Source organism: Mus caroli, unplaced genomic scaffold (genome assembly GCF_978045245.1).
Source record: "Mus caroli unplaced genomic scaffold, Mus_caroli_1 scaffold_11, whole genome shotgun sequence".
Lineage (NCBI taxonomy): Eukaryota > Metazoa > Chordata > Mammalia > Rodentia > Muridae > Mus > Mus caroli.
This window is the reverse complement of record NW_028227266.1, coordinates 17,962,993-17,984,914: the sequence shown is the minus strand read 5'-3', so window position 1 is coordinate 17,984,914 and position 21,922 is coordinate 17,962,993. Positions and strand designations below refer to the sequence as shown.

At 50.5% G+C, this 21,922-nt stretch overlaps 2 protein-coding genes across 2 annotated transcripts; both read right to left on the bottom strand.

Annotated features, from left to right (window-relative positions):
• Positions 1-959: 959 nt before the first annotated feature.
• Icam4 (intercellular adhesion molecule 4 (Landsteiner-Wiener blood group)) lies at positions 960-2,332 on the bottom strand. The gene is made up of 3 exons (XM_021173368.3): positions 1,963-2,332; positions 1,544-1,849; positions 960-1,404 (listed from the first exon to the last, which is right to left on the bottom strand). The coding sequence occupies exons 1-3, from the start codon at positions 2,330-2,332 to the stop codon at positions 1,292-1,294; spliced, it is 789 nt and encodes a 262-aa protein (XP_021029027.1). The 3' UTR covers positions 960-1,291.
• Positions 2,333-2,982: 650 nt separating this feature from the next.
• Positions 2,983-15,373, bottom strand: Icam1 (intercellular adhesion molecule 1). Its single transcript, XM_021171757.3, has 7 exons — positions 14,848-15,373; positions 11,929-12,189; positions 5,964-6,278; positions 5,214-5,501; positions 4,461-4,718; positions 4,116-4,364; positions 2,983-4,025 (listed from the first exon to the last, which is right to left on the bottom strand). The coding sequence occupies exons 1-7, from the start codon at positions 14,912-14,914 to the stop codon at positions 3,853-3,855; spliced, it is 1,611 nt and encodes a 536-aa protein (XP_021027416.1). The 5' UTR covers positions 14,915-15,373; the 3' UTR covers positions 2,983-3,852.
• Between the last annotated feature and the right edge of the window lie 6,549 nt (positions 15,374-21,922).

Sequence of the window (21,922 nt, the reverse complement as noted above, 5' to 3'; positions counted from 1 at the left end):
CTGCCCAAACACCCACCACCATAGGTATAGAGTCAGAGACAACGCGCTGGGTCTCCAAGCCACGCCCATCCTCGGTCCCTCCCACCAGCGCCCGTTGGAGCAAGGGTGGATGGAGAGGTTGCTTGTATTAGCTTGGGGAGTCAATAGTATGCAGGAAATGTGGTTCTAAGAGGAGAATGTGAGGATGCCTTCCTTAACTGATGTTTCGTTTTGACCTCCAGCAGGCTAAGTATGGGAGCCACGCCCCTAAGACCTCCTCCGCGCACGCGGCGAAGGAAGAGGGGATCAAGTGCCAGCGAGACTCGGACACGTGTGCATGTGCGCAGCGTTCCCAGGCTTCTAAATTAGAGTCGACTCCAACACCCGATCTTTATTTACCCAGAGTGCAGCGGGAATGTGTCTACAACGCTGTTGTGTGTCTATTCTCTGAGCAGAGCTTCTGCGCCCTCCTCGCCAGGAGTGCGGCCGCCTCTACTGGGTAACTAGTGCGAGATTCTGCAATTCACGCTGGACCAAAAGATCAACTGGGGACACTTTTGACCCCAGCTTTGACATCCCTCTCCACATACATACCTGACTCGGAGACAACAAACACAACGCCAGGAAGCAAGTCTGTGACAGCTCACGTGGCCTGAACAATCATCTCTAACTTGTTGCTATGCTAGATTTCCTATCTGGGTAGCCGCTTCCTCTACTACTTGAAGAAGGCCCCGCCCACTCGAGTGTTTCTTCCCTCCCCCCCCCCCCCCCCAATTAATGATAACCTTGGGGAATCAGGTCTAGCTCCACCCGCTGGCCTCCGCTAGTAACGCACAGGCTCCGTAGTGGAAAAGGAGGGAGGAGAAGGGAAACTTAGCCTCCAATCAGAGCTCCGGCCTGTATCAGCGGAGCCAATCAGAAAAAGCCATACCAAGAGTCAGCCCTGGAGGGGAGGTCAGTTTAGTCTTTCTGCCCCGCACAAATAAAGCTAACAAAACTCTACGCAGAGGAACTCGGGTTCTAGGACCCCATGCTGGCCTTGAAGGAGAAATTTCAAGGTGTTGTTTCCTCCAGTACCGGGATTTTAAAACCAAGGCCAAGCAAACGTACTACCCCTAATCTACCAATCTTCATCCGCTAAGTAAGGAATTTGGAAAAAGTAGGGTACCTTAAAAAAGAAACCACTTTCTCCAAGAACCGTAAGGCAGAGACTGAGGAGGAAGACTTTATTGTTCCAATAAGAGTCTCTGAATTAATTACTCTGAAGTTCTTTTCCCCTCCCTCTTGTCAGGCATCGAAAACCGATCTATAACTAAGTCTGCACAGCCAGGTACTTGCGCACGTAGACAGCCCCCACAACCAGGAGGATCCCCACCAGGGTTGCGATGGAGGTAGAGGCCAAGGCTATAGAGGCTGGGCTTAAAGCTGTGGGCAGGAGTGAAAATCAGGAACTAGGAGGTCTGAGGACCGCCAAGCGTGGAGCCCACGCCTGTTCTGCAGGCCCCCTTGGAGTGGCAACATCCCCTCTCCCGCACCCATTCCCTGGGATTACAGGATGCCTCACCGAGGACTGTCAACATAACAGGTGCCGAGCTGCTGCGCACCACTAGCCCGTCGAGATTGAGGCGCGCGTGGCAGGTGAGTGGCTGCCAGAGGTCGTTGAGTCCGGCCCGCATCACGTAGGTCAAAGTGACATTAGCCAAATCTGAACCGGTGAAGCGCTCCAGGCTTTCATGATAAATCACTCGGCCACCTCTCCTCAGGCTCACCACCAAGAACCCCACTGGGAACACGTGTGTCACATAGCATCGCAGAGTGTACTTGTGGCCCACTAGGACTGGAGGCTCCAAGATCACGCTTCTGGGCCGTTCTAAGGCAAGAGAGATAAGGCCCACAGGCACCCCTTAAAACAATTACCATCTATCCGCATCCTCCACCCCTCTCCCCTCACCTCAGCCCGGCCTGAGCCCCGGTCTCCCTCACTGTAAGCAGTGATCCTGGCGGTGGCCTCTCGGGTTTCTCCTGCGCAAGTGACGACGCAGCGCACCTTGGAATTCCAGGCCCTCACATCCTGTAGCTGGTAAGATACCCAGCCGGATCCATTAACTATCTTTCCCTGCCGCAGTTGGGTGCGCAGGCTGGAATGCACCGGCAGGGGGCAGTTGTGGCTGCAGTTAAGCCACGCTGAGCCCCCGGGAGGTACAGCCTCTAGCTCTGGATTAAGACGCACCCAGAAAGGTGCTGAGGTCACGGAAGGCGCGGGAGGACTTTGCATCCACTCTTGCTGGGGGCTCCCACCCCTCGGATAGGCAGCCACCAGCAAAAGCGACGGGAGCAGAAGGGCAGACTCCATGGCACAAAGCCCGCGCTGAAGTGCGGGCGGAACGCCAGGGAGTTTAGGCTGGCCGCAGGAGATAAGAAGGCACCCTGGCCACGCCCCAGAATGGGCCCCGGCTGGCCGCCCTGATGAAGATACCTGTCTCCCCTCCCATCAGCCCCTACAATCAACCAAAAGCCATTGCACAGTTCTGGACCTGCTCTTTAGTTTTTACTTAAGCCCCAAGAAGTCTTTAAAAATTAAAAAAATAAAATAACGCACATGCTTTTGATCCCAGCACTCCCAGGTAGGCAGATCTCTGTAAGTTCGAGGCCATCCTGATCTACACAGGGAAAACCTGTCTCTAAAAACATACAATTCTAATCTAGATTTTACTAGACATGGCAGTGGCTTTGTCGTTTAGTCCTAGCATTCAGGAGACAGGTTGGCCCATCTTTGTGAAGTCAAGGCCAGCCCATTCCACATAGCAGATTCCAGGATAGCCAGGGCCACAAAGAGAGCCTGTCTCAAAAAAGAAAGGGGGGAGGGGGTTGGGGACCAACCTGATCCACAGACTCAGAGTTAGGTTAGGTTACCAGGCAATCCTGAGGCAGTATGGGAGTCGGCAGTCCTTAGGGCTTTGCCTAACTGATGTGATGATGACTGTACACAAACTCACAAGACACTCAGGCCGACATAAAACTTTATTGATTCAAAGGAAAGGCTTCTGTGCTGGGAGGGGTGCTTACCCTCCCACAGCAGCTTGCACGACCCTTCTAAGGAGTTGGAACATTTTCTTCCAGGCTTTCTCTTTGAGGTGGAGCCGCCTGGGACCATGATTTCATGAGCATGAGGCTCCATTGTTCAGCTGCTAAGGCATGGTGGCTGACATTGGGAACAAAAGTAGGTGGGGAGGTGCTGGGACGCTCCAGGGTGTGGAGGAGCAGAGAACAACTGCCAGTCCACATAGTGTTTATGTGACTGGTGAAAAAAAAAAAATCGGCCCTTTTGAGAAAAGCATCCTGACCAGTAGAGAAACCCTTGACCCATGTGATCTTCCCCCAGACTCTCACAGCATTTGCAGCAGGGTCCAGGCCATAACTTATACATTCACCTCCTCACTGATCTACTATATACAGGGTACTCAATAAATAGCTGGTAAAACTCTAAATTAATAAATACATCAAGAAGAGTTGGGGACAATGTCTCAGCTTTCCTGTGTCGGAGGAAGTGTGGTCTTCTTGCTTGTGTCTACTGGATATCTCGTCTTCCTTAGGCAGGCCCCTCAGCAGGGGCAATAGAGAACGAAGTCAGCGTTTCTTGGCTGAAGGTCCACCGGGCTGTAGGTAGATCCGGGTCACACGTGTTCACAGTCTTGCTCCATCCACCGAGTCCTCTTAACTCTGAGGCTACAAGTGTGCATCCCCCAGGCCACCATCCTGTCCTGTGACAGCCAGAGGAAGTGGCTGAGGGTAAATGCTGTCTACCATTCTGTTCAAAAGCAGCAGCAGCTGTTGCCCTGCAGGGGGTCCAAATAGGAGTCTCATCCAGCAAGCTCAGGGAGGTGGGGCTTGTCCCTTGAGTTTTATGGCCTCCTCCTGAGCCTTCTGTAACTTGTATATCCTGATTTTTCTCTGGCGGTTATAAACATAAGAGGCTGCCATCACGAGGCCCACAGTGACCAGTACGGGCACCAGAATGATTATAGTCCAGTTATTTTGATTGTGGTCTGTGTGGTAGAGACAGAAGGGAATGGTGAGACTTGAGGCCCTGGCACCTAGCCCACCCCTCACCCAGCCTTATATCCTGGGATACTCACACTGTACTGTCAGGTACACGTTCCTGGTGATATTCCCATGGGAGCTAAAGGCATGGCACTCGTAGGTACCATTCATCTCCCGTTTGACAGACTTCACCACCCCGATGGGCAGCAGGGCACCATCTGCCTTCCGTCTGCAGGTCATCTTAGGAGATGGGTTCCCCCAGGCCTGGCATTTCAGAGTCTGCTGAGACCCCTCTTGCCAGGTCCAGTTCCCCAAGCAGTCCGTCTCGTCCAGCCGAGGACCATCTGGAGAAATAGTGTCAAAGACAGAGATCAGGGACAGCTCCGAAGGCACGTGGGGCAGTAGGAAATGGCTATCACTCAGCACTGCAGCCAACTCACACAGCACGTGCAGTTCCAGGGTCTGGTTTTTAGACAGGAACTTTCCGGCCACCTCCAGAGCGGCAGAGCAAAAGAAGCGTCGTTTGTGATCCTCCGGGCTGGCATTCAGTGTAAACTGGACCTGCAGGGTGGGTGGCCCAGGCGGAGCGCCGCTCAGAAGTACCACCTTCGACCCACTGTGGGCTTCACACTTCACAGTTACTTGGCTCCCTTCTGAGACCTCCAGCTGGCTCAGGGTCAGGACCGGAGCTGAAAAGTCTGGGAGTGGGACACACCGTGAGCCCCGCCCAGTGCAAACCCCCGCCTTTGACCACTCAGCCTCAAGTACAGGATGGACCTTTAGTGTCAGCCCCAATCTCCAGCACTGGCCATCCAGGAACTGGGCCTAGCTGAAACTAGGCCTTTTGAAAGGCCTAGCCCCACACTTTTTGAGACAGGGTCTCATTGTGTAGCCCTGGCTGGCCTGGCACTCATAAGGACTCTACCTACTACCTCTGCCACCCTTGTGCTGGGATTAAAGCAGTGTTAAGCCTCCCTTCAGTTCTCTCTTTTGAAAATGCCACCACAGGCGCTAGTCGTGCCCCGGTGCCAGTCCTTACTCCTGAATGAGCTACCAAGTTAGGCTACACCCCTGAAGGGCCCACCTATGGTGTCAGTCACGCCCTTGTCAGTCCTACCCCTTTAGTACCCCTCCATTGGGGTCAGTCAGGTCTCAACATCGCTATCTCTGGACTAAACCCCGCCCCTTCTTACTGTAGACTGTCAAGGTCCTCTGCGTCTCCAGGATCTGGTCCGCCAGCTCCAAAACACAGCGCAGCGGCAGGGTTCTGTCGAACTCCTCAGTCACCTCTACCAAGGCAGTGGCTGACACAGAGTCACTGCTGTTTGTGCTCTCCTGGGTCGGCATCCGGCCTCCCAGCTCCAGGTAAATCCGAGCTTCAGAGGCAGGAAACAGGCCTTCCAGGGAGCAAAACAACTTCTGCTGGGTACCCACCTCCAGGAGGTCAGGGGTGTCGAGCTTTGGGATGGTAGCTGGAAGATCTTGGGAGAGAAGATAGGCATGAGCAAGTGGAGTTCCGGGGTCTGGGTTGTTTTTTTTTTTTAACAGCAACTGCCCAGCCACCTCCAGGGCCACAGAACAAAAGAAGTGTCGTTTGTGATCCTGGAGGCTGCCACTCAGTATGAGTTGGACCTCTGGGGTCCACCCCACACACCAGCTTTTTCTTTCCTTTTATTCATTTATTTGCTGTGTATATATGTGTGTGGCTCACTTGTGGAGGTCAAAGGACAACTTTCAGGAATCAGTTTCTCCTTTGGAAGCTGGGAATTGAACTCAGGTCGTCAAGCTTGGATGCAAGTCCCTTCTTTTACCCACAGAGCCAGCTCGCCATCCCCCAAACTCCCACTATCTGGATTACTATCTTCTCAGCACCTTTCCCCCATTGCTGGGGTCGACTTCCTCCCAGGAACCCACTTGCCCGCTGTGAAGGCATAGGACCTCACCGAAAGTCCGGAGGTGCCTGGCCTCGGAGACATTAGAGAACAATGCCAGCCCTTGCGGCCTGAGATCCAGTTCTGTGCGGCATGAGAAATTGGCTCCGTGGTCGCCTCTGCTAGCCAGCACCGTGAATGTGATCTCCTTGGGGTCCTTGGGGTGCCCATCCACTGGCTGACGGCTCAGTATCTCCTCCCCACGGAGCAGCACTACTGAGAGCTGGGTCTGCGGTGCTCCACCATCCACGTGGCAGCGCAGGGTGAGGTCCTTGCCTACTTGCTGCCAGGCGGGCAGAGGTCTCAGCTCCACACGCTCCGGAAACGCTGTAAGGAAACGGGGTTGGGAATCCTGTAAGATGGACTGCGGTAGACAGACCTACACCTGCCTGAAGACTTCAGTCTCCCCCAAACATGCCCCACCACGTAAGCAGCCAAGAATGCAGAGAGCTTCGGGGAAAGCTAGGGAGGAGGTCAGGAGTGTTTGCACAAGGATCGTCAACCATTCCCAGGAGCAGTAGCTGAGAGGTGGAAATATACTCCAAAATCTATCATCAGGAGACTGCAAATAAGTAGGAATGTATGTATCTGGGTGTGCTGAAGGTTGAGGGGGTGGTGGCCCAGTTTTAGAGGACTTGCCTACCAGACAGGAAGCCCTGGGTTGCATACCCAGTCCCACAAATAAGATTAAATTAAATTAAATGGGTCAGTGAGATGGCTCAGTGGGTAAATGTGCTTGCCACATAACCTAAGTACCCAAATTCAATCCCTGGATCCCAGGCTGGGCAGCGGTGGCAGAGGCCTTTAATCCCAGCACTTGAGAGGCAGAGGCAGGTGGATCTCTGTGAGTTCAAAGCCAGCCTGGTCTACAGAGTGAGTTCCAGAACAGCCACAGCTACACAGAGAAACCCTGTCTCGAAAAACCAAAATAAATAAATAAATAAATAAATAAATAAATAATAAAGAAGACAAAATAATAAAAGCTGAGAGTGGTGGTACAGCCTGTAATCCCAGCCAAAGCAGGAGACCGGCAAGGCTGAGGCCAGCCGAGACTAAGTGAATTGAGGTATGCAAAACTAAGCTGCACTTGTGTCAAAACTTTCTCTTAAGACTAATCCGAGACATCTTCACGGTAACAAAGAGTTGGGGTGTGCAGGTCCAGGACCAAGTCTTGTTTTTGTGAGATAAGAGTTACTGGAGACCCTGTTCCCAAATTAAAAAGAATTAAGGCTGTACCTCCGTGGTAAAACCCCTCATAGAATCCCCCAGTGAAGGACCGAGGGTGTGGTTCAGTAGTGGAACCCCAGGGCCATCACAAAGCTTTGACCTCTCTTCTCAGCCTTACTTTTCTTTCTTCCTTTCCTATATTTTTCCTTTTCTTCCTTTTTTTTGTTTGTTTGTTTGTTTTTGTTTTTTGAGCTAGGCTCTCACATACTGTAGTTAGCTTGGCCTCAAACCTGTGTCTACCCTGCCTTAGCCTTCCCAGGAGTAGGGATCACGGGCCTGTAGCACCTTGTCCAGCACAGAGTCTTCTATTAGGTAAAGATGCTGTAAATTAGGTAATATATGTCTTTAATCCCAACACTCAGAAGGCATATCTCTGTGAGTTCAAGGCCAACCTGGTCTCCACATCAAGCTATGTAGAGAGTCAGAGAGTATTTAAAAACAAAAGTCGGGGCTGGTGAGATGGCTCAGCGGTTAAGAGCACTGACTGCTCTTCCAAAGGTCCTGAGTTCAAATCCCAGCAACCACATGGTGGCTCACAACCATCCGTAACAAAAATCTGATGCCCTCTTCTGGAGTATCTGAAGACAGCTACAGTGTACACACATATAATAAATAAATAAATCTTTTTAAAAAAAGTCATATATTACAATTCTACAAATACAGTGTATAGTGGTGCCCTCCCCCCATTCCCTATTTAATCTCAATACTTGGGAGGCAGAAGCAGGAGGGATTCTGTGAGTTGGAGGCTAGCCTGGTCTACAGAGTTCTAGTTTAGCTAGGGATACATAGTGAGACTCCTGTCTTAAAAACAAACAAACCAGGCTGGGCGTGGTGGTGCACGCCTTTAATCCCAGCACTTGGGAGGCAGAGGCAGGCGGATTTCTGAGTTCGAGGCCAACCTGGTCTACAAAGTGAGTTCCAGGACAGCCAGGGCTACACAGAGAAACCCTGTCTCCAAAAACCAAAAAAAAAAAAAAAAAAAGAAAATAGATTCCCAAAAGTTGATCTCTAAGGGCTAGGCTGATGGCTCAGTGGTCAAGAGCACAAACAGGTCTTACAGTGGACCTAGCACCTACACATGGCATCTGGCACCCTCTTCTGGTCACCGCACCAGGTACTACTTGCAAGCAAGACATGCACATAAAATAAAAACAAATTATTTTGTAAATATTGACCTCTGAGTCCGGCAATAGTGGCACACACCTTTAGTCCCAGCACTTGGAAGGCATAGGTAGTTGGGTCTCTTTGAGTTCGAGGCCAGCCTGGTCCACAAAGCAAGTTCCAGAACAATCAGTCTATAGTATGAAACCCCAGAGGCAGAGCCTGCTTTGCTGTATTAAAACACTGGCACACGGGAAGGGCATGGTACAGTACGTGGTCTTACTTCTTGACACTGAACTTTAGTCTCTCACCAATTCCTAGTTTCTTCATTCTTCAAATATTTGTCTGCCCCTCCCATCTTGGATGCTTCAATCACAAGCAGCAAGCTCAAGCAGGCTTTTGCTGGATCCGATTGCCACCAGCTTCCAGTAATCCAGCTTCCTGTCATACAGATCCTAGGACCACTCCCACACCCGCCAAGGCTCCCTGGCTCCCCAAGGAGAAAGTTCTTGACAACAACCACGTTGGCTGCCACCCATGTGCTAACGCCAGGCAAGGTAGTAGTGTCTGCACCAGCCTTGCTCCAGGCTGTTCCCTCTGCCTGGAGTACCCCCACTAACCCCTGCTTGGGTTTTGGGGTTCTTGTTTGTTATCCCTACCCCCACTCTACCCACCCCCAGGCTGACCTGGAATTCACTATGTAGATCAGACTAGTCTTAAACTCTGCCTTCCAAGTGACAGACAGAAATGCAGCAAAGCCAGAATTCCAGCCCCAGTCTTGGGTTTCTAAGATCAGGTACCAGGGGGAAGTTCTTCAAGAGGGACTTCCCAAGGCCACAAGGAATGCTTGGGGACTTCCCTCTCTCCAGGGCAGCACTGGCACATAGAGCCACATCCTCCAAACCACAAGCTACGCTGAGATTTCCCAAAGGCTTCTGTCCAGCTACCACTAAGACTGATGGCCTTTAGGCTTCCCTGTATCATACCACGGTGTGACATGGTCAACAAGTAAACCAAGATGTCAGAGGCCCAGAGGTCAGGTGCTAACTCCAAAGCCAAAGAAAGCTGAGTATAACCTCTCCCTGGCATTCCCCAGGGAGGAGTTGAGGGCATGGTTCAGGGGAAGAGCCCTTTCCTAGGATACCCAGAGAAGCTGAGTGGAGAGTTGGCAGTGAGTGCTGGCCTAACAAGTGAGGCCACAGATACATAAACAGTCATAGCAGCGTGTGTTTCCTTTTAAGGTATAACATTCCTTCAGGTAGGAAGGACTGGCTACATTCTTTTATTCAGTTGCATACTATTTCTTGGTATGCCCAAACCAAACTTTATCTTGCCATCTCTGGGGTTCTCTATCTTTGAGTGCTTGGTAAATGTTTGACCTTCAAATACAGCTGCAATGTGACTTAGAGGTGGAGCTCAGTGGCAGAGCACATACCTGGCCAAGTACAAAGTCCTGACAGTCCCATCCTCAGCCCTAAGGAGCAAAGCAGCCCTAGATCTTGACCAGATCCCTGTGGGAGGGATCCATGCATCAGTGATTTCCAAGACTGGAGCTTGGTGTTATTGCAGGGCACACACACACACCTATCAATGTAAAGAACTGATAGTGGAAACATGAAGAGTAAGATGTCAAAGCCAACTTACCTTAAACAATAAACAGGTGGCTCAGCAGTTAAGTTAAGCAGTTAAGGCTGCCATTGCAAAGGACTGGGATTTGGTACCCAGGACCCACATGGTGGCTCACTCAAGTTCCAGTTTTCAATACCCTTTTCTGACCTTCACGTGTGGGCATATTCATACATGTAGGCACACACACACACACACTCTTTAAAAATAAATAAAAACAGGGCCAGCATGCTGGATGGTAGTGGCACATACCTTTAATCCCAGTATTTAGGAGCCCAGGATAGGCAGATGGAAGCCAGCCTGGTCTACAGGGAAAGTTCCAGAACAGTTAGGGCTACACAAAGAAACCCTGTCTTGAAAAAAAAAAAAAAACCAACAACAAAAACAAAAACAAAAAAAACCCAAAACAAAATAAAACAAAAAACAAAACCCAATAAACAATAAAGAGGACCAGCAAGATGGTTCAGAGAATGAAGGCACTTGCCATCAGGCCTGCTGACCTGAGTTCCTCTCCAGGACCCACCTGGAAGAGAAATTACTACTGCAAGTTTCAAGTTGTCCTCTGATCTTGGCATATGCACGCGCGCGCGCACACACACACACACACACACACACACACACACAGAGTCTCGCTGTGTATCCCTGGCTGGCCTGGAACTCTGTAGACCAGGCTGGATTTTAACTCACAAAGATCCTCTTGCCTCTGCCTCCCAGGTACTGAGATTAAAAGCATGCACTACTGCACCCGACATAATTTTAAAAAATAAACAAAATTTAAAAGTTCAATCCAAATTCCAGAGCTGTTTCTGACTCTTGTCTCCAGAGTCCTGCGGGCCCAACAGTCCTTCCTCTTGCTGAGGAGAGTCTATTAGACCAATCGTGAGCTGTTATTCGGTCCTCAGAGGAAAGAGGACATTAGGCAGGTATTGAGGCGAGTAACATGTTCACTTCCCTAAATCCTATCACTTGCTGTCTCTTGGGATGCCACGCATTGTAGACCATGATACTCTATAATGTGAAACTGAAGCTCCTCTGTTGATGCCAAGCAAGATTTCTCTCTCTCTCTCCCCAATGTCCCATGTGGTCCAGGCAAGGCTATCAATCCCAAATAATGTATCCAAGGAAGACTGTGAACTTCTAAGATCCTTGTTCTTTCCACTCTTGAGTCCTGGGGTTGCAGGTGTTTTTAAGGGTCAGATCTAGGTCAGAGGCTGGGTCTACAGCTCAGTGGCAGAGCCCTTGCCTTGAAATCACTAAGTCCTTGCTTCAATCGCCAAGACCAGGTAAGCCAGGTATGGGGTACCAGCCTATAATCCCAGCACCAGGAAGTTCATCAGTTCAAAGCCATCCTCAGCTCTGCAGTGTGAGTCCAAGGCCAGCCTGGCTACATGAGACCCTGTCTTCAAACAAACAAACAATTAAATGACTGGGGCTGGAGAGATGGTTCAGCAGTCAAGAGCACTGGCTGCTCTTCCAGAGGATCCAAGTTCAATTACTAGCACCCAGATGGCAGCTCCCAACTGTTTGTAACTCCAGTTCCAGGGCATCTGATACCCTCACACAGACATACATGTAGGTAAACCACTAATGCACATAAAATAAAAAATTGATTTTTGGGGGTTTTGTTTGTTTGTTTGTTTGTTTTTTTAAGACAGGGTTTCTCTGTATAGCCCTGGCTGTCCTGGAACTCACTTTGTAGACCAGGCTGGCCTTGAACTCAGAAATCCGCCTGCCTCTGCCTCCTGAGTGCTGGGATTAAAGGTGTGCGTCACCACGCCCGGCTAAAAATTGATTATTTTTAAAAACCTAAAACATGAGACACAATTAGTCATAGAGTACAGTTAAACAAAACAATACAGAACAATCCAGGCATCCAATGGTGGCATTCTAGAATGTTCTAAATTCCTATGGCACACTCTGCTGGCAGATGTTTAAAGAGATCTCTAAGTGACTGTGGGACTTTTCAAGGCTGTCATGTGCCCAGTGGGTCTCCCTGCTCCCGGGCCCTGGCCCTGCCACTCACAATACACGGTGATGGTAGCGGAAGCAGACGACTGCATGGTGCCACAGTTCTCAAAGCACAGTGGACTGCTGTCCTCCCCGATCTCGCTCAGCTCAAACAGCTTCCAGTTGGGTCCACTCTCGAGCTCATCTTTCAGCCACTGAGTCTCCAAGCCCAGGCTGAGGTCCTCCTTGCAAGAGGAAGAACAGTTCACCTGCATGGACCCACCCTGGGGCAGGAAGGCTTCTCTGGGATGGATGGATACCTGAGCATCACCAGGCCCTGGAACAACAAGGGGTGGGGGGTGGTGAGAGGAAGCTGGGTTATCCCTGTGACTTCAAGGCCAGGTGCTGGCCTCACAGCCTCGAGCCAGGCAGAATTCTGCAACCCATGCAGGAGGCCATTGTGCCCAGCACACAAGGCAACAAACAAATTACGGGTGTTGAGGGCTGGGCTGACTGCCTAGCATGCCTGAGGCAGAGCTCCTTCCTCTCAGCACCCAGAAACTGGGTGTGGTGGCACAGGCCTGTAACTCCAGCACTCAGGGGGATCAGGGGTTGAGTAAGATCCTTGGTTACAAATGGAGTGTAAGGACAGCCTTGGATACAGGAACCCAGGTCTTCAGACCTGCTAGGAAATCGCTCTGCCCTCTGAGCCCAGCACCAGCCCAGCCTCAGTGGTGGATGGGTTGTTGTTATTTTGTTTTTCCTTTTTCAGTTTGTTTGATTTTTTTTTTTTTTTTTTGAGGTAGGGTTTCATTATGTAACCCTGGCTGCCCCAGAACTCACTCCTTAGACCAGGCTGGCCTCACAAAAAAGATATGCCTTACCTCTCTCTGCCTCCCAAGTGCTGGGACTAAAGGCCTGTGCCACCACGCCAGACTCCATAGTGGTTGTTAATAAGAGTTTTGGCTTAAGCAGAACAGAACAGGACATAACACAGAGTTCCTTGGTGACAGATTTGAGCAGAGGTCTGGAGGGTGAGATGACTGGCCAAATAGGAAGAAGAAGAGGAGGAGGAAGAAGAAGAAGCCAATTTCAGACAGAAGAAGGAGCATGGCAGGGGCTGGATGCTCAGCACGAAGAGGAAGAGAGTGAAATAAGAAGATCCTCTGGGTCACAGTGTCCACAGTGCCAAATGTAGTGGCACACACTGTTAATTCCAGCACTCAGAAGGCAGGAGACTCGTGAGTTTGAGGCTAGCCTGATCTATACAGTCAGCTTTAGCTACACAGTAAGACTGCTTTGTTCCTTGGGTGGCTGAGGTTATCCCTCAGTCTTCGGGGATGGGAGGGGGCCCAGAAGCAGAGCATTCACTAACTTATGCAGACTTGAGGCCTGCCCCCAGCTGGGTGTGAAGGCACAGGACTGTAAACCAAGCCCCTTGGGAGGCTGAAGTAGGAAGATCAGGAGTTAGCCTGGCCTGGAGAACACAGCCTGGCCTACATGGTTTCTATGTGAAAACATCAAAAAGGAGCCAACAAGAGGCTGAACCAGTAAAGGGCTTGCCAGCAAGCCTGACCACCTGCCCTCCTCAGCCCCCGGAGCCCCTGCAGAGGGAGGAGGAGAGAAGTGGTCCTGCAAGCTGCCTTCTGAGTGCCACAATTCTGCCGTGGCACTAGCACATGCCTGTACAATAAGTAAATAAAGTGTAATAACTTAACTAAACTAAACAAAGAATGGGGGCGGAGGATGGAACCATTCGGGAGGCAGAGGCAGACAGGTCTCAGTCCCAGGCCAACCTGGTCTACAGAGCAAGTTGTAGGACAGCCCGGGCTACACAGAGAAATCCTGTCTCAAAAAAACAAGACCAACCAAAAACAAACAAACAAACAAGAAAAACCACCACCACCAACAACAAAAAAAACCCCTGAACTCAGCTTTCCCCTCCCCCATCTCCCGCCCCCCCACCCCCCCACCCCCCCACCCCCGCCCACCGCACAAAGATCCTAGTGCTATGATTGGTGGTCTGGTGGAGTTAATAACAGCTATAACAGCTAGCAATTCTCCTCAATACTTCTGGAATTATTCGGGCTCCTTGGAGAACCCTGAGGCAAGAAGAAGTCATCCAGCTAGGAGTTAAGGATTCTGGGAATCCAGGTCAGGAGCCTCCTGTTAGCTGCTGAACAAGTTCTGAATCTTCCTCTCTTGGGAGGACGGCAGGCAGGCGCTGCCCCCAGGCTGCAGCAAGGTGGGGAGTCCTGAGCCGTCTCACTCTGGCTCCAGGGTACACCAACCCTGGAATTCCCCAGCGCAGAAGCAGCCTGGACTTCCCCAGGGGTGAGGATGAGGAACGGGTGTCTGTGGGGGAGGGAACCGGACCTCAAGATTCACTTTAGGACGGGCCAGCCCCTCAGACCATCTGTTCCCCACCTCAGTCATATTTTGACTGCCCCATGACAAGGGCTGTGACCACAGTTCCCATTGCACAGACCATGAGCCCAGGTTCTAAACGTGCACGTTTATAGAAGAGTAGTGTGTTTTGAGCCTGTAACCTGAAGAGCCGCGAGGCCTTGAGGGCTGAGTTCAAGGCCAGCCTAGGCTAAAGTGTCAAGGCATCATTCTCAAAACAGGAAAGAAAGGGAGGGGAAGAGGGGGACAGGAGGAGAGAGAGAGGACAGAGAGAGGGGGAGGGAGGGAGGGACTGGAAGAGAGAAAGAGAGAGAGAGAGAGAGAGAGAGAGAGAGAGAGAGAGAGAGAGAGAGAGAGAGAGAGAGAGAGAGAGACCGAGATTTGGGTTCTGTAACCCACCCATGGAGTGATGCTACGTGGGATTCGAACTCCGGGCTGTTAGTTTTCAACCCTGGGTTTCCAATCCCACTTCCCGTTAACAGCTGAATTTATGTGATGTTCTGCTGGCCGGGAAGCAGGGATTTCGACCGTGCTCTGGGTCCTGGAGTTTGGAGACCTGCCCCCCAAAGCGACCCCAACTCGGACTCACCAGGGATCACAAGGGCGACCAGGGCCAGGAGCAGAGGCAGCGTGGGCTTGGCACGGGTTGAAGCCATTGCAGGGCCAGGGCAAAGTGCAGGTAGCAGCGGAGCTCAGCACTAGCACTGGGTGCAGGCTGGGGCGGGAGCGGCTTTTATAGTCTCTGGCTCACGGGGGGCTGAGGGGCGGTGCTGTCGGGGCCACTTTCCGGGAAACCTCGCGCCTTCCCCTCCGGAACGAGGGCTTCGGTATTTCCGGGTGGAGACTGTGCCCTGGCAGAGAGGGGTGGTCCTGCCTCGCTGGCCCCTGCGATCTAGGAATTTCCAAACTGAAGTAATGACATGTGGGGGGAGGTGGTGTCAGAGACCAGAAGGTGAGTCCGGAGAGAAGGCCCCGGGCCTCCAGGAGTCACGCCTCCTGGCTAACTGATTGACTACTGCCTAGTCCCCTGCGACATCAGAACCGCCATCCCCACAAAGGGGTAAACTGAGGCTCGGCATTTCACAGGGATCCGAAATCAAGTCCTGATTTCCCCAACTACTGCAAGTCTCTTTAACTCACCAGACAAGCCCTTGCCGGGGATAAGGGCTCCCTGGAATCGTTAGGGGACGCCATCCATTCAGAGGTGCCCCTCTCCCCAGGACCATGCTCCACCCACTTGGCACTAGAGATGAAGCAGCGATCCAAGCAGGCCCGGACAGATCCGCTGTGAGAAAGTCCTGCCTGAGAGGCAGTCCTCACTTCCCTTCTCCCACTCACGAGTGCTCCCGCCCCCGCGGCCTCGGTTCCCCTTTTCTTCTTTGACTGCTGGGGCGTCTTGACAGCTCCCCCAAAAAGGAAGGAAAAAGTCTGGTCCTGTGGCGTGGAGCCCTGCACCGCCCTTTCTTAGACTGGATGAGACACTGAGAACTCCGGAGAGGAGAGGCACCTCTCAGAAAGCAGAGATCCCCCACTCCCCAGCGCGCCTTATGGGGGTTTCCTCTCCTCCTCTCCCCCACTTCCTCCATCCTCTGGCCCCGCCCCGTGCTAGTTTCTCCCCTTCCCCCTCTCATCTCTCCCCCTGCTGTCTCTTTTGAGGTCAGGTGTCAAGTAGCTCAGGGTGACCTCAAACGCCCTGTAATTGAGGATGACCTTGAACTCCCGATCCTGCCTCTTGCTCCACTGCTCTTGCTTTTCGCAGTGAAACTGAGGCAGACCTTGAACAATGAGGTTGGACAAAGAGAGATATCAAACCCTAGTCTTCCAAGACCCAGTGGCTTGCTTACTGGCCTTTGGACGCCTGAGGCTTCCTGTTTTAAGACGCCTTATACAGTTGCTGTGGAGACCAGCCCTGGGCCAGGAGGTCGTGCTGCAGATGCGGAAGGGAGAGGTCGAGATGCGCGTGTGCTCTTCCTCCATAGCCCACAGCTCCCAGGCCACTCCACACCCAAGCCTGAAGCCTGGTTATTCCTAAGGAATTTCCACGGGGATGTTTTGATTGGGGGGGGGGGTGTTCTGGGGAGCAGGCACTCAATCTCTACCCCAGGACAACTATGATGGAGTTTCAGAGTGACCTCAAGGGAATCTGGGAAATCCCTCAGAGTGGATTTTTCTAGTGGTGTCACTGAGAGTCTTTTGGTCCTCATTTCACCTGTCTGAGCCTCCATTGCCCTAAGGTCCCATATGCAGTCCTTAGTGTGACTGTTTAAAGCGGCACCTTCTGTGTTGAGGGCACCGTCGGTCTAAGAGCTGAATATTGGAAAATCCTGCTTTGATCCTCAGTGGAGCATCAATGAGCAGAGCATAACTCTCCTTCAACAGAGAAGCTAGCAGCATACAGCAGCAGCCTGGAACAAGACCCGAGACTGACTGGATGAGTTTAAGGTCAGTTCCACGAGAGACGTGATTTCTTCAAGAACCATAAACTGGGGGCTGGGGAGATGGATCAGCAGTTCAGAGCAAGTGCTCTTGCAGAGAACACAGGTTCAATTCCCGTCACCCTCATGGCAGCTCACAACCATCTGTAACTCCAGCTCTAGAGATCTGATGTTTTCTTCTGGACGGACACAGACACACACAGACACACACACACACACACAGACACAAGCACACCAAGTGTTAAGTGCATAAAATACACATATAAAATAAAATTAATCTAATACAGTAATTAAAAAAAAACTAATCTTAGCCGGGCGTGGTGGCGCACGCCTTTAATCCCAGCACTTGGGAGGCAGAGGCAGGCGGATTTCTGAGTTCAAGGCCAACCTGGTCTACAGAGTGAGTTCCAGGACAGCCAGGGCTATACAGAGAAACCCTGTCTCAGAAAACCAAACCAACCAACCAAACAAACAAACAAAAACCCAATCTTTCTGGGGCTGGCGCTCAGTTAGTAGAGTGCCTGATTAACAAGCACAAAGCCCAGGTGGAGGAAAGAGGATCACGAATTCAAAGTTATCCTCTGCTACATGTTTAAGGCTAGCCTGAGCTACACTTAGGGCTTCTCAAAAAAAAAAAAAAAAAAAAAAAAAAGCATGGGGTATTATTTTGTGATTACTGATAAAATAGAAAACTAAACCCAGGGATAGAGAGTTTGATGGTTAAAAAGAACTGGTGTGGGGGCTGGAAAGATGGCTCAGTGGGTAAGAGCACTGACTGCTCTTCTGAAGGTCCTGAGTTCAATTCCCAGCAACCACATGGTGGCTCACAACCATCCATAATGAGACCTGATACCCTCCTCTTCTGGTGCGTCTGAAGACAACTACAGTGTATTAACATACATAAATAAATAAATCTTAACCAAAAAAAAAAAAAAAAAAAACTGGTGTGGTGACCATAACTTGGAGGGATGGCCTAGTGGTTAGGAGCAGAGCACCTGGGCTTGAATCCAGTACATCTAGAGGCTCACAATTGCTTGTAACTCAAGCTCCAGGGATCCCATGCCCTACTCTGGCTTCTTCAGACATCTGCATACATGTGGCAAACACACACACACTTTTTTTTTTTTTGGTTTTTCGAGACAGGGTTTTTCTGTGTAGTCCTGGCTGTCCTGGAACTCACTCTTTTTTTTTTTTTTTTTTTTTTTTTTTTTTTTTTTTTTTAATTAAAAGAGGATCTGGAGAGAAATGGCTCAGCAGCTAAGAGTAGCTGTGGCACCGGGCAGGCAGATGGGAGGGAGGGAGGGAGGGAGGGAGGGAGGGAGGGAGGGAGGGAGGAAGGAAGGAAGAGGAAGGAAGGAAGGAAAAAAGGAAGGAAGGAAGAGTATTTCCTGCTGTTCTGGAGGACTCTTGTTCTGTCCCCAGCGTCCACATGGTGACTCACAGCTCTAGTTATATGGAATCTTCTAACCTCCATGAATATCAGGCACACAGCACATGCTTATACATTCAGGCAAAATATTCATACACATACAATCTAAATTTTATAATATTTTATTTGTTTTATATGTATGGGTATTTTACTTGCATGGATGGCTATGTAGCACACATGTGCAGTGCCCATGGAGGCCAGAAGAAGCCATCAGGTCCCCTGGAACTACAGTTACAGGCAGTTGTGAATCACCATTTGAGTGGTGGGGATTGAATCCTGGGTCCTCAGGAAGAGCAGTAAGTACTCTTAACTACTGAACCATCTCCCCTTCCCTTCCCTCTCCCCTTCCCTCTCCCCCCTTCTCCCTCCTCTCCATCCCCTTCTCCCTCTCCCCTTTCCCCCTCCCTCTCTTCCTCTCCTTCCCTCCCCTTCTCCCTCCTCTCTTCCCCCTCTCTCAATAAAGCACTGGGAGCCCATGAGCGCCCATGAGTGCCTGTTGCTAAGGACCTGAAAGTTCCTGCTGCTTCTCCCTTGAGAATGGCAGGGTTTGGGTGTCTTTTCTCAAATAAAATGATTTAACTTAAAATAAAATAAAAAGCACTGGGGGGCTGGAGAGATGGCTCAGTGGGTAAGAGCACTGACTGCTCTTCTGAAGGTCCTGAGTTCAAATCCCAGCAACCACATGGTAGCTCACAACATTCTTTAATGAGATCTGACACCCTCTTCTGGGATGTCTGAAGACAGCTACAATGTACTTATTTATAATAATAAATAGCCTTTAAAAAAAAAAAAAAAGCCCTGGGAAGGCAGAGGCAGGAGATTCTCTGTGAGTTTCAGGTCAGCCACAGCTACATAGTGAGACCCTGTTTTGAAACAAAACAAACAAAACACCTTTTAAAAAAAGAACAAGGGGACTGGTGAGATGGTTCAGTGTGTAGGAGCACCGACTGCTCTTCCGAAGGTACTGAGTTCAAATCCCAGCAACCACATGGTGGCTCACAACCACCCATAATGAGATCTGATACCCTCTTCTGGTGCGTTTAAAGACAGCTACAGTAAACTTATACTAATAAATAAATCTTTGGCTGGAGCAAGTGGGGTTGGCCAGAGCAAGCAGAGGTCCTAAGTTCAATTCCCAACAACCACATGAAGGCTCACAACCATCTGTACAACTAAAGTGTGTACTCATATACATAAAATAAATAAATCTTTAAAAAAAAAAAAAAGAACAAGGATGGGACTGGTGAGATGGCTCAGTGGTTAAGAGCACTGACTTCTCTTCCGAAGGTCCTGAGTTCAAATCCCAGCAACCACATGGTGGCTCACAACCATCCATAATGAAATCTGATGTCCTCTTCTGGTGTGTCTGAAGACAGCTACAGTGTACTTACATATAACAATAAATAAATCTTAAAAAAAAAAAAAAAAAAAAAAAAGAACAAGGAGGTATTAGCACATGCCTTTGGGAGGCACACAGATCTCTGAGTTCAAGGTCAGCTTGGGCTGGACTACACAGAGAAGCCCTGTCCCTGAAAGGGGCTTGGGACGGGGTGGGGGGGTGGGGGGGGTGGGGGGGGTGGGGGGGGGCTGGAGAGAGTGTGAGAGTGCAACAGGTAAGAGGACTGATTATTCTTCCAGAGGTCCTGTGTTCAATTCCTACATGATGGCTCACAACCATCAACCATGTGTAATGGGATCTGACGCCCTCTTCTGGCCTGCATGGGTATGTGTATACAGGGTATCACACATACAAATTAACAGCAAACAAAGGCTAGAAGCTAACCTGGAATACATGAGAACCTTCCTGCATGGTCCACTGGCTATCTCTTGGACTTGAATCCATTCTCAGGCTAGACCCTTTGGAGCTGTTGGGGCTTGGGGCCAGGGTCGAGGGGTCTGAGATCCTGGAAGGGTCCTTTGCTGAGTGAAGATGAGAAGGTAAGTGGTGGCAATAGACTGTGGAGCAGCACACTCTAGAGTTACATTCCTTTGTAGTTTCCTCCCCTGCCCTGTGCCTCAGTCTGCAGGAAGCACATGACTTCCTCCCTGGAGCCAAGTGGCCTCACAAGGACTAAGGAATGCCCTTCAGATCAGTCTGTGATATTACCTCGGTGTTCTGGAGGGGACTTTTGCAGTTCCCTCCACCCGCCATGCCTTCCCACTCATCCCAACACAGCTTGTCCTCCTGTCTCCTTCCTGCAGCCTGAGCCGCCTCAGTTTTTATTTATTTACTTTGAGACAGGCCCTTGGGCTATAGCCCAGGCTGGCTTGGAACTCCCCAGCTTCTGCTTCCAACACTCAAGATCTGGGGTAGCACCACCACGCCCTGCTTACATTTCCCCTAGTTCAATGAGTAGTAGATGAGCCTTCTGCCAGCTGAGCCACTGCAGCCCCAGCCCCGGCCCCGGCCCCGGCCCCGGCCCCCACTGTTTTGCTTTTTGAGACAAGGTTTCATGTAGTTCAGGCTAGATTCAGACTTACTACAGAGCCCAGGTTGACATGATCCTCCTGCCTCAACTTCCCAAGTGCATTCAACACCTTGCCCGGCTCCATCCCAATAACTTGAAAGTACATTCTAGACACAGTCTCACTTTCCTAAAAGGATGCCTTTTCCCTCCTCCAGCTGGCTGAGGGTCTCCAGTGTGAAGGGACAGGTTCTGACTTTTTTATAAAACCTCTGTGCATGGTAATGGTCGGTCTCACGACCATCTAATGTAAGTGGACCTGCATGTGTGTCTTTTTAGGCTGGGACCGTTTTGTTGGTTTTTTTTTTGTTTTTGTTTTTTGTTTTGTTTTGAGACAGGGTTTCTCTGTGCAGCCCTGGCTGTCCTGGAACTCACTCTGTAGACCAGGCTAGCCTCGAACTCAGAAATCTGCCTGCCTCTGCCTCCCAAGTGCTGGGATTAAAGGTGTGTGCCACCACCGCCCGGCTGGGACTCTGGCTTTAAGATCTTTAGCTTCACAAGAGGCACAACAGAGACATGTCACAGCTAGCCACACTGGGCTAGCATCTGCATACCTACAACTTATCCCAGTGGCTTCTTCGGTGGTTTTGTATGCTTGTTTTTTTGTTTTTTGGTTCTTTTTTTGTTTTGTTTTGTTTTTTGTTTTTGTAGCCTGGCAGACCTAGAACACACTTGTAGAGCAGGTTGGCCTGAACTCAGAGATGTGCCTATCTCTGTCTCCTGAGTGCTAGGATTAAAGACCTGTGCCTGGCTTGTTTCCGAGCAGAGGAAACATAGGTTTATTAAGGAATAATGAGAAAGAATTGCCAAGGCGAGGATTCCAAGACAGGAACACTTGTTTAGTGCTTTTGAAATTGGGTCTGTGGCAGTCCCGCCTAGCTTCAAGCTATGTAGCCTAGTGTGACTTTTTCAACCTTCCCTCCTGAAGGAAGGTTGAAAATGCCATGCCTGCTTGGCCTTACTATGTAGCCCAGGCTATCCTTAGAATTGCAGCCCTCCAGCCTCAGCCTCCAAAGCATTGCTATAGATAGAGCACTTGCCACTCGGGGCTTCTGTGGCTTTTGTTTTTCTAGTTGCAATGTCAACACATCCCAGGGATATTTTCAGCCAAAGAGTGCTGGCAGCCATCGGGTGTGGCTGAGGCTGTCTGGCTATGTGTACGCCAACAGAAAGCAGTACTAGTCACAGTCAGCACTGGTTCAGAGACAGAGCTGGATGTTGTGGAGCCCTGGCCCACTCTCTGGGGACTCCTCAATTTCCCTCTTTTTTTTTTTTTTTAACGAGACAGGTTTCTCTGTATAGCCCTGGCTGTCCTGGAATTCACTTTTGAGACCA

Excerpts from the sequence above, each read along its gene's own strand:
- Icam4 (XM_021173368.3), bottom strand. The coding sequence starts at position 2,332 with ATGGAGTCTGCCCTTCTGCTCCCGTCGCTTTTGCTGGTGGCTGCCTAT. Across the intron at positions 1,850-1,962 it reads CGCCAGGATCACTGCTTACA|AACGGCCCAGAAGCGTGATC; the intron begins GTGAGGGAGACC and ends CTCTTGCCTTAG. Across the intron at positions 1,405-1,543 it reads TGTTATGTTGACAGTCCTCG|CTTTAAGCCCAGCCTCTATA; the intron begins GTGAGGCATCCT and ends TCCTGCCCACAG.
- Icam1 (XM_021171757.3), bottom strand. The coding sequence starts at position 14,914 with ATGGCTTCAACCCGTGCCAAGCCCACGCTGCCTCTGCTCCTGGCCCTG. Across the intron at positions 6,279-11,928 it reads CGCTACCATCACCGTGTATT|CGTTTCCGGAGCGTGTGGAG; the intron begins GTGAGTGGCAGG and ends GTTTCCTTACAG. Across the intron at positions 4,365-4,460 it reads CCTGGAACTGCACGTGCTGT|ATGGTCCTCGGCTGGACGAG; the intron begins GTGAGTTGGCTG and ends CTATTTCTCCAG.